The sequence below is a fragment of the Lotus japonicus genome, chromosome 2 (assembly GCF_012489685.1).
Source record: "Lotus japonicus ecotype B-129 chromosome 2, LjGifu_v1.2".
NCBI classification, from domain to species: Eukaryota; Viridiplantae; Streptophyta; class Magnoliopsida; order Fabales; family Fabaceae; genus Lotus; species Lotus japonicus.
The window spans coordinates 70998514-71010998 of NC_080042.1; the positions used below are offsets into that span (position 1 = coordinate 70998514).

At 38.0% G+C, this 12485-nt stretch overlaps 1 protein-coding gene across 1 annotated transcript; it reads right to left on the minus strand.

Moving 5' to 3' along the window:
• Nucleotides 1–9741: 9741 nt before the first annotated feature.
• Nucleotides 9742–12032, minus strand: LOC130735627 (uncharacterized). The gene is made up of 2 exons (XM_057587554.1): nucleotides 11739–12032; nucleotides 9742–11474 (listed from the first exon to the last, which is right to left on the minus strand). The coding sequence occupies exon 2, from the start codon at nucleotides 10905–10907 to the stop codon at nucleotides 9753–9755; it is 1155 nt and encodes a 384-aa protein (XP_057443537.1). The 5' UTR covers nucleotides 10908–11474; nucleotides 11739–12032; the 3' UTR covers nucleotides 9742–9752.
• Nucleotides 12033–12485: the final 453 nt, after the last annotated feature.

The window sequence follows — 12485 nt, forward strand, 5'->3', positions numbered from 1 at the left end:
TGCTGTAGCCATGGTTCTACAGGCCCTTATCTACCATCATATTTACACACTTCGAGTTGGCACGAAACTTGATCGCTATGGTTGCCGCCCAAGTTCAAGCACAGCTGCCACCACTTGACATCATGGATGATGCTGAGAAAAATATGCAAGGCCCTCCTCATCCTCAAGTGAATGGGCCGATGCAAGCGAATGGGCCAGTGCCGCAAGGCCCAGGGCCAGAACCCAGGGCCGGCCTTGGGCCTGTGCAAGCAGGCCCACAGCCCAGGGCCTCCAAAAAGAAGAGGCCCAAAAAAAAATTCTCATTAAACTTTTCTCTAAAATAAAATTTAGTTATAATATTTCGTGTGTTTATGACCACAAACAGAAGAATGTCTCTTTGGGCCTGCATTTATTGATCTTATTGGTTTAGCACTTCCCCTGGCTGTTAAAAACTCCAAGTATATATTGATGAGATTTTTAAAAGAGAATGAATATGACCTAACAATAGCACTTCCGATGAGGTCACCCTAGTGGAAGGATTGATTTTATGATGTGTGTGAGAGTAATGGCTGGTGATTATATCCTTTCTTAACTTGGCCTCGCCGCAATGGTGCGCAATCGCGATTTGATAACACTGGTGATTATATCCTTTCTTAACTTAGCTTTGAAGGGGGATATTGCCGTGTTTAACCTACACTTCCCTTAATGCCTAGAAAGTTCTACTAGAAAGTCAATCTTATTGATTTGATATATGTTAAATATAGGGAGTTTGTTCTTGGGTAAATACTTATATCTCCCTTATGCAAATCTCAAAAAAAAAATTAGTTATAATAATTAATGTTCAAGATGTTATTAATGACTTGAGCTGGTCTAGTGGTTAGTAACTGTGTACGTTAGCCAAAAAAACTAACATAATGATTCTGAACGTTAAAATTATTAGGGGTCCATTTTTATTATTTGCCCAGAGCCTCCGAAATGTCGGGACCGGCCCTGCCAGAACCCCATGGACCAGTTCCATCGGCCAATGGTAATGGCCCCCAGATTTAGTGACATTCGTATATTGGTTACTTACATTATAGAGTGCAATGAATGAATAGATATTTCTTTTTCTGTATATTGATAATTCTGTATATTCTTTAGTGGATTGAGATTTCTAGGAGAGCTCCTTTTTTAGGGTTTGAGCTACTCTGTCTTACTGCTTTTTTTTTTCCTTCAAAAGTCCTATTTCCTGATGTATTTGGGCTTGACCCGTTCTATGAATTAAATTGACCTGCATTCTTCTTTATTTTCGTTTTGTTTGGTTTGTATTTTTTTAAACTCTTTTGTTTATGCAAGCATGGATATATTTTTGAAATTTATGTAAGCATGGATTTAATGTGTCTAAATTGTATTAGTTATAATATCAACTTCAACTGACATTCATCATACCACCTGAAAAAAACAATAAAAGAACAATAAAAAATAAAAGGGGCATTCCCCGAGAACCAAACTCAAGACCTCTCGCACCCATTAACAATCAAGTAAAACCTTATTTTTAGGAGTTGTCAAAATTTTAACTTCTAAGGACTTAAATGAGAGGGATATATTTTTAAAATAACCCTTACAAAATCTTTACATTTAAAATCAAGTCTCCTCATTAATAAAGTCAATGAGGAAATCTCATGATTCACTCGCATTAGCAATAACTCTCAAATTGACTTTTATTTTTCAATTTGAAAACCCTATTCTCTTTTCCCTCCATGGTGATCGACTATCACCACCATAAATGCCCAAAATATTTTCTAAAAATAAATAAATGTATTTTATCATTTAAATAAAACTCATTTAATTTAGGCTTAAATACTCTGGAGGTTCCTGAAAATTTTTTCCCCGATCTGGGATCCCTGGGAAAAAAAAAAATTAATCTAAAAGGGTTCCTACCCGTGTTTCATGCTTATGTGGCTCATTTTTTACACAATCATCATTTCTATGTGGATTTTTATTTTTATTTTTAATGCTTAGGTGAAATTTTTAATTATTATTTTAATTACACATCATTTCCTACATCACAACCCTCTCTTGCGTTCTTCTTCTTCTTTCTTCTTCTCACCATTGCTCATCTGGGTTTCAATCGTGGGCTCGATCTGGGTGTGGTTGAGTGGTTGTGGCTAGATCTAGGAGTGGTTGGATTGGGGGTGGCTAAATATGAGCGTGGAAAAGTGTGCCATTGACGGCGACGATGGCGGGGAGACGAAACCCTGAAAGCATAATCTAGGGAGGAGCACTTGACACAAAAGATGAATTAGTGTGTCGCGGCGGAGGAGGTGGCTGAGAGAGGGTCGTCGAAGAATTCGAAGCAGGAGGGGCAGAACGAAGAAGGGTGAAGGCGGAGGACGCAAAATATGTAGAGGCGTCGATCGGCGCCGTGGAGGAGATTCATAGCAATGCAATAGGAGGGTTTATGAGTTCGGAAACGTGTGATTTGGAGATTCATAAGTGCTGTCATATGATTTCATCTGGGGAGTTTTGGCTTCAGTGTGAAAGAAAAATCCATAATTTAATTTGGATGATAGCCGTTAAGATCCATGGGTGCTAAAGCATCTTCACACTCGAATGATTCTTATTCTCACAAGGTGTACTAGATTCTTTCAATTCCAGAAGGAAAGTGATGGCTTATAAAAAAAATAAGGAAATTGATTTTTTTTTTAAATTCTTTTTTGTGCTTGAAGATGATGAAGATGATAGAGGAAGAAGATGAAGATTATGTGTTTTTTGGAGATGAAGATGAAGGTTAATGATTTTATTCTTTTTAATTTTTAAATTTATTTTGTCATTTAAAAAATAAAAAAGAAATCCACGTGGAAATGATGATTGTGTAAAAAATGAGCCACATAAGCCTGAAACACGAGTAAGAATCCTTTTAGATTAATTTTTTTTCCAGGGATCCCAAATTAGAAAAAAAAAATTCAGGGACTTATTTTTATACTCAATACAATTTCAGGGACTTTCAGAGTATTTAAGCCATTAATTTAAATAAAATCTCCCAAAGGAAAAATATAACATTTCCCCAATGAATATAATGGTCCATGAAATCTTTCCGTCAGGAATTGTCATCCCATCGTCGTTGTTGGGGCATACTTTGCCTTAAAAGTTGCTATAAAATTATACTATTAATATTACAGTCAAAATGCTTGTAATACTGCGTACATCGACACTCATATATTACTAAGGTCTAATGTTACCTAGCTAATTCAAACACTTGCCCTTGCTATGGCATATATTATTCAAATAATCAAGGCCCTAAACCGTGTCTTACATAATATTATTTAAATAACGAAGCCCTAAACCAAAGGCAGTAAATTACAAGGCCCTAGACATAGAGAAAAGAAAAGGTGCTTGATGGTTGATGATTCCTTAACTCTATTTTTAGGTGAGGGTAAAAGTAGGGATGATAGTGGAACCCAAACTTCTGGGTATCAGACCCGAACCAATTTGACAGGCGAAACTCGCGTTGACTGGGTTTGGGTTTCACCCGATTTTGGAACATCTGCTCGGGTGCGGGTTTGGTCCTACTTGACACACAATAATTGAATGGTAGTGTAAATTTTCTTTCACTAGGCGGAACATGTAGCCGAAAGGTGTCAAATTTCATAAAATATCAAGTGAATTCTGTTAGATAATATAACTTTAATATAATTTAGGTTTTAAGGGTAATTTAGTCTTTTAGCATTTTAGTATTTACCTATTTATATTTGTTTTGTAACTTTCCATTGTAACCCTAATTTTGTAATATAATCGTATAGGAGCTTCCGCTTTCTCTCTTCTTGTCTCCCTCCTTTCATTGTGTTACTATTGTTAACAAATTCTTACGGTTGATTAATTTTGCAAAATTCATGTGTACCCTTTCAATTGTCATCAGCCAGTTATCAAACTATCCATAGTTTGAGACTTTGAGCCTAATTCAAGTAGATCAGAATCAGATGCGTCTCATTTTATATTTAAAAATGTTTCGTGAACATGAGCAGAGCCATAAAAAAGAAACACACTCTTGAAGAGAAATTAAAGATATTGAAGTTGGATGCTAATTACTCAACCTTATTAAAATGCTGAAAGGAACAAAAGATGTGTATAGAATATAGATAAGGCTTGTGAAGAATTAATATAATGTTTTCTTTAGGTTTTTTCAATTTGTTGCTGCAAGAAAGTGATGATTTCATTCTTTTATTAGGAAATGAGGTAATAGGAACTGTAATGTAACATTAACGCATGATTCAACATTAACAAGACACACGTACATACCATAAATCAACAGACCAACGCTGCAAACCAAATCATATCTAAACCATATCATAAAATAACATGCACCAAACCAAGATCATATCCAAATTTCTAATAGAGTGCAAAAGAAAGCTAGCCAAATTTAAAATAACAAAACCAATTAATAAGACATGTATTGGAATTAAATATCACCCTTGTTTTTCTACCAATAACTAGGTATGAACCACAAAAATCGACGATGAGAGGCTTGTAAGCAATGTCGACTGAGAGGAAAATGTGTAGTTCTCTTATCCTTCAAATTTAATACTCGAATGTAGTTTGAAATGCAATATAAAACACAATTGCCTCCACTCAAATTATTAGGAAGGTCAATTTCCTTAGCAGAGATAACTTGAATTCCAGCTGAATCCATTAACAAAACATGATCACCCAAGTCATCAACCTCTATCCATTTAGAGCCACAAATGTCAAGTTTAAAGATGCGAAAACCTTCTTACTCAATGAATTTCAAAGGTCTTTTATCATGAACCACTAACAAGATCTCATCCCCATCTTTTGCCAACATACATTCCTCATTGTTATAGTGCAGAAACCCATCTATGGGCAAAGGTTCACCCTTTGGAATTGGCTCTAGTTCCAGATTTTCAAATGAAATGATATTGGAGTCTCTGAGATTAAAAATAGTAACAAAACCTGATAGAAATGAAGACTTATACATAGCATATAATTTCCCATCAAGAATTATAAACTCATCATAACATTGATGGTTTGGAATTAGAGTCCACTTCTTGTGAGTGACCTTGCAAAAAGCTAACCGCTGCATTGTTCCATATTCTAGTAGGTGGAAGGTAGCACAAGCCACGACAAGAAAGTCTGAGGAACTTGGTGGTGCTGAAGAAAACACTAGTTTAACAGAAATTAGATGACCGGGAAACAATGGCAAATATTGTGGGAGCTTAAACTCTTCACCAGACATCGGATTGGAAAACAGAATTGAATTATAACTTTGGATTTTGTCAAAATAGATATAATGGAACACCAACCAGCCTTGCACGGTAAAGACCCTATCGAAAAAAAAAAGAACCCTTCCAAGTTTGTTGAGTTGGGATGATGTAAGGGATGTCTTGTGTGATGTCCAAAAGAGTGGCGGGTTTGTTGCGGTCAAAAACAAAAGGAAACAACATCAAGAATGGGAACTGAGGAGCAGGGGGACATGTTCCCTTTGTTGCGAGAGCATCTTTAACTATGCGTCGCCAAGACCGACATACTCGTCGACACTTAAGGTAATCTACCAAGGTTAGCTTTCTTAGAATCTCTTCCAAAAGTTCCTGTTGAATATCTGACCAACAGTTTCTCTTTTTTCCTTGCCCCATTGAACACAATTCCTCAGATCATATCAGATCAGCCTCATTCAACTCTTGATTCATGGAGGAATAAAAACGTGTTTAAGGTTTCAAAGTTTGATAGAAGTGAATATATATGCATGTTATCTATAAAATATATCTTCACAACAGAAAGATATGATTCACGACATGAATAAAGTTAAAGTTTAAAAATAAACGACATATATAAGTTTTATCAGGATATTTAAACATATTTTATATTTTTTTTTAGAAAGATGAAATAACTCATTAACTGAGAAGTGCAAGCACAACAAGATACAAAAGGTTCAGAAACGACAGAAAAAAGGAACACGAAAAAAAAAAAACAACAAACAGAACAGCTAGAGACACAAGACTAAAAAGCAAAGACAAGAAACAAAAAAACTAAAAAAGAGAGACAGCAGCAAGAAGAACCAAAGGAAGAGAAACAAGAGTAAAAGCACCAAAGAGGCCACGCCAAGAAGCCAGCCACGGGACTGGAACCACAGCCAGTTCAGCGGGGAAAGACTTCAAACAGAGGTGCAGTGCGATCACAACCATCCTTTGCGAGCTCGTCCGCAATAGAGTTTGCTTCCCTAAAAATGTGAGAGACCCCTTGGCAGCCCACTTCAACCATGAGAAGATCAATTAAATTTAAATCATTTAGGAGCTTCCAAGGACGATTTGAATTTAGTGACACCCAACCCACAGCAAGGGTTGAATCACTTTCAATGATGATATCCTTGAAGCCATGAGACTTGCAGAAGAGGAGGGCATTCAAAATAGCTTTAGTTTCTGCAATATAAGCCCAAGATGAACCCACAGATACGGAAAAGCGACCAAGCGTTATGCCCTTTTCATCCCTTAAAACTCCCCCAACCCCACTTGCTCCTGGATTAGCTCTAGAAGAACCATCAACATTGAACTTTAACAAGCCAGCCGGAGGGGGACACCAGTCAACAATGTGAACTTTTGGAACCACTACTTTTAACCTAACCTTTTCAAAATATTGGGTGAAATCAAAAGTAGAGAACGGGCATTCCTTCCACCAAGCCTTAACCCACCACATTAAGCGCATGATATGTAAATCCCAAACACTGTCAAAAGAGAAATCCTTTTGGTTGAAAACAGAACCATTCCGTGCAAACCAAATGGACCAACATAGGGAATAAGGGATAAGTTCCCACAATAGAGGATCAGATTTACCGCGGAGTGATGGCCATTCCAGCATCAGCACTTGCATAGAGGAGGGTAAGCAGAAGAGTACCTCTTCACGGGCCAAAATTGCAGTCCACAAACCCCAGACCTTCTGACAATGTAGCATAAGATGACTTGCAGATTCACTCTCCAGCCCACATAGATCACACAACCCCTCATTCTCAACATTAATGCCCCTTCGGATCAAGCTTTCTTTGACAGCAATTTTACCTTCCATTAACTGCCAAATGAACATCACAACTTTTGGAGGAACGAGCTTGCGGATCTTTTTGGGTACTAGCCAGGAATTATCCCCAAATATTCTCAGTTCTGGGTGACATTATAAAGGGATCTCTTCCAAAGAGTAGCTAGCCCTCCAGCTGAACCCAACGCCGGCACAATTTTAGCGTCCATCCCCATCGAATCTGCCCAGGTAACCAGTATCTTGTTTCGGTTGACATCCAACTTAGTTTCCTGCAAAATAATTAATTCAGCCTTGGCACGCCGAACCTGCTGTTTCACAATCATCCTCTTAGTAGCTTTTCCCATCCCCCTGACATTCCAGGATATCCAGATCCTCTTCATGATAGTAAGTCAGGGTTTAGGAATATGAGAAGAAATTTGTTCACAAAGGCCAACCAGTGCCACCGATTCGGGGCAGTCGAGTACCACTCCAACTGAAGCCCCAGAGATAGGGCCCGCCGAGCTCTGGAGGGGACGTCGTTGGCCGCAGGAGATTGAGGCGGGGGGGGGGAAGACAACCCCGAATCTTCAGGGAGAGCGTTGCTGCAAGTAGAAGGTACTCCAAAGGTGGAAGACCTCTGAGAACGGGACCGGCGAACAGAGACAGTGGGAGGATTCGAGGGTCTACCCCTCCTATTGCGACCCCTTCCACGAACTTGAGGACATTGATTTCTGGTTAAGATTTCAGGTTCCGAATGAGATGGGGCAATACCCGAGGAAGAAGCTTCAGGCTCAATTTCCAGCACAGGAGAGAAGGGGGACCCACCATACAATAATTCTTTTTGCATTTCCACATTATTATCACTTAGAGTCAAGGTTTTAACCTGATGCTTATGAGGGACAACTTTTACACGGCCCAAATCAACAAACAAAGAGAACTTGGGCTCAAAAAGGAGAGAGGTATCCACTTGTGGGCCATCAATTACCGCCCAACTTGGCCCAACACAAGAACTACCATTCAGCAGAGGAATTGGCATACTCACATTAGGTCTTAGTGAATTTAGCCTAGTTTGATCAGCCATTGACCTGGTTACCCACTCTTTGAGAGCCTGTACACTGTAGCCCATAGTCAAGTTCTCTAACGAGTATGATAGACCCTCCAGTGATATCCTCAGAGTAGGATAGTGACCACACTGAACCAAAAAAGTACTAGAGCAACGAAATGATGCACAAAGCTCAGAAAATACAACTTTCAAATCTCACGTCCCTAAGAATGGAACGCTGCATATTACTACGATAGAACACAATCAACATTTTAACCGGTACATGGGTCTTTATTGGTGAACCGACTCATTTTGGGTACCACACCTTAGTCTGGCTTAAGGTACCACAACAAGCACCTTTAAAGATTAAGGCACTTGTGCATGCTACTCATTTTTTGCCAAGCCTTTGCAATATGATTTTCAAGAGTATAACTAAGATCATTGCTAAGATGTTAAAAATTATTTTTCCTGATCTGATTTGTATCATCTAGATCAACCGTGTTTGACTTTTCTCATTGAGAAACATGCTAAAGACCTTTATTAATTAATAAATATTTCTGCTTTCTAAAAAAATAAAGAGAATTTTGACCGGAATGTCATGATGACTTTGAAATTAAATATGTCAAATGTATATGATAGAGTTGAGTGACTCTTCTTGCATGGTGTTCTTCTTAAAATGGGTTTCCTCATTTCGTGATTAATTTAATTATGAGTTGCGTGTCTACTATGGAGTCTTTTCTGCTATGTTGAAAGACAATCCTCAACCAAGTTTTGCATCGTACAAGTATCATAATTCAAATAGAGAGGTTTGAAGAAGCTGTAACTTGCACAAAAGATTTGCTTAGTTTGTGTGTAGAGAAAGATCACCAAAGAGCAATACGTGAAAAACACAATGTTGGATACAAGCAGGGGCAAAATCAAGCTATAAATTATCTTAATTTACCAAGGAAATTACTTAGCCCACTACCTATGCTTGCTTAAAGGTTGTGGTTGTTTTTTTAACCACTACTTTAGCCTCCTCCACACGAATTAATAAAAAAAACGTGATAAGGTAGTGGTTCTTTTAAAACAGCTACCTTTAGGCCGCTACTTAATCCTTTTCGTGGTGTAGTGAAAACATAGATAACTCATGAACAGCAATGTTAGCCTCCCTATCCATATGGACAAAAGAAATAAAATGAAAAGGACAAGCTAAAGCTCTAATATATTGCAGCTCTACCCACAGTAAGAATAGTTTGGTCTATCACACGTTTGCAGTTTGACTCCACAATCACATATGAAAAGCCATTCTGGACAACAACTTATAGACCCAACTTAACTGCAGTAGATTCAGCATATTCAGCACCAAGATTGACCTCTATAGCCCTTGTAGCAGCAACATCTATTCCACCAATAAATTATCGCACCTCAGTACCTTGTTGTATCTGGTTGCACCGCTACACCTGGTTCCTAATTAATATAATGTTTTCTTTAGCTTTTTCAATTTGTTGCAGCAAGGACCTTTTATCAGGAATGAGGGTGTTAAGATAATATTAAGTTCATCCTTTTGAGTAATTTCTATTTTACCTAAACCATAATCTGATCAGACCATAATATGCAGCAGCAGCTAACCAAAGATACAAATTGACTAATATTAAATTATTAATAGAGTGCAAAACAAAATTAACAAAATCTAAAATAACAAAAACAATTAATGAGCCATGCATTGAAAATAAATACAACCCTTGTTTTTCTACCAAAGACTAGGCATGAGCCACAAACTTCGATCACCAGAGACTTGTGAGAGAGGAAATTTTCTAATTCTCTTATCCTTTAAAGAGAATACCTTAAGATCACGCTCCACACTATAAAAGATAATACAATTGCCTTCACTCAACTTTCTAGGAAGATTAATATCCTTAGCAGATATAACTTGAATTCCAGCAGAATCCATTAGCAAAACAAGGTCACCCAAGTCATCAACCTCTATCCATCTGGAGCCGCCACACATCATGTCAAGTTTAAACACACAAAATCCTGTTATCTCACGTATTATCCTACTATCAGGAACAACTAGCAAGATCTCATCCCCATCTCTTGCCAACATGCATGTACGGGAGAGGACAGGTTGAATTCGTTCTGGTTCCAGCTTCTCAAATGTAATGTTATTGGAGTCTGTGAGATTAAAAACAGTAACACAACCTGATTTATATAAAAGCATACTCATAGCATATAATTTCCTATCAAGAATTACAAACTCAGAAAATCTTTGAGATTGATCGGTTGGAATTAGAGCCCACTTCTTGTCGGTCACCTTGTAAAAAGCTAACTGATGCCTCCATCGATCTTCTTGCGGTAGGTATAAAATAGCACAAAGCACCACAACAAAGTCTGAGGAATTTGGTGGTGCTGTAGAGAACACTGGTTTAACATAAATTTTATGAGTAAAATCCTGACCCTGAAACAGTGGCAAATGTGGGAGCTCAAACCGTTCACCAGACACTGGATTGCAAAACAGAAGCAAATCATAATTCCAGTTTTCCTTATAATAGATTTTCTGGAACACCACCCATCCTTGCACTGAAAAGACCCTATCAAAATCAAAACAACCCCTCCACGTTTGAGGGATTGGGATGGTGTAAGAGGTGTTGTTTTCTTGTGTGATGTCTAAAAGAGTAGTGACAGGATTTTTGTTCTGAAAATTAGGAGGAAGCAACATCAGGAATGGGAATTGACGAGCAGGGGGACATGTTCCCTTGGTTGCGACAGCATCTTTAACTATGCGCCGCCATGACTGACATACTCGTCGACAATTGAGGTAATCCACTAAGGTTAACTTCCGTACAATCTCCTCCAATAAGTCCTGTGGGATATCTGACCAACTGTTACTCACTTCTCCTTGCCCCATTGCAGAACACAATTATATTCCTCAGATCAGATCATATTAATGGAGGAATAAAAACGTGTTTATGGTTTGAAAGTTTGGTAGAAGTGAATATATGTTATCTTTAAAGGGTAAATGGTCACATTGGTCCCTAGATGTTCGCACCGACTTCAGAATCGTCCCTGGATGAATTTTATTAGGCTCGCGGTCCCCAAATGTGGCAAAAAATAGTCATATTAGTCCCTGACGTTAAAATCCCCAAACGTCCGTTAACCCAATTAATAAAAGTCAACATTATCTTTCTAATTTTCTTTCACTTTGGTCCCTTTCTTCTTTCTTCCACCCTCTTCACCCCCTGCTTCCATCATATTCACCAAAACCCACCCCCATCATGCCATATTTCGTAATTACCAGGGGAGGAAAGCAATCTTCAGCAGCTCGACGAGGCACAGAGAATCCACCATGAGTGCTAGTGTCTGAAGCTGTCAGAGTCTTGCAGAACATGTGAGGTGTTGTTGACTTCACCATAGCTTCAGTATCCTCTTCACCATCAGCATCAGTGTCCCCTTCCCCTAAGTTTTTCTCCACTTGCTGTAATCAAGTGGCCAAGTTCAAATACAATCAAAATTAAAATCATCTAATAAAGACACTTCATTTAATAAGCCTATTTCCTTTCACTTTCAATCTTAATAAAGAAATTGCTTATCCACTTCACTTTCACCTTTCTCTAGCATGGTATCTGGAGACATGACAATCTCAGAAGCTTAGAGATATCTTTCTTTCTCAAAAATTTCTCCCAACCCAAACAGAACAAAAGTAAAGATCAGATGTTCATAAATCATAAATAAACCTCACCTCACTTTCAGGAATCAACAAGACTTGGCAATACACTTCACCAAGGTAAATTTGGTGTTAAATCTGAGTTGGGTTTGTGTTAAATCTGGGAGAGAAGGTTTGGACATGGTTGGTTGAAGAAGGAGAAGAAGAGTGTTGATGATGATGATATGAAAAAAAAGAAAAAAAGAAGGGAATGGGTTGATGAAGAAGGGGAGGAGTTTTTGGTGAAGATGATGGAAGAAGGGGATGAAGATGAATAAAGTGAAGATGAACAAGATGAAGATGAAGGAGGTGAAGATTGTGGGTTTACGTTCTGGGTTTCTGAAGCAGATGGGGGGTGGGTTTTGGTGAAAATGATGGAAGCAGGGGGTGAAGAGGGTGGAAGAAAGAAGAAAGGGACCAAAGTGAAAGAAAATTAGAAAGATAATGTTGACTTTTATTAATTGGGTTAACGGACGTTAGGGGATTTTAACGTCAGGGACTAATATGACTATTTTTTGCCACATCTGGGGACCGCGAGCCTAATAAAATTCATCCAGGGACGATTCTAAGTCGGTGCGAACATTCAGGGACCAATGTGACCATTTACCCTATCTTTAAAATATATCTTCACAACAGAATGATATGATTCACGACATGAATAAGTTAAGTTTAAAAATAAACGATATCTATAAGTTTTATCAGGATATTTAAACATATTTTATATTATAAATTTCAATTTTACTTTCTCTCACAATTATCTTAAATATTTTCGCTTCCCCATTT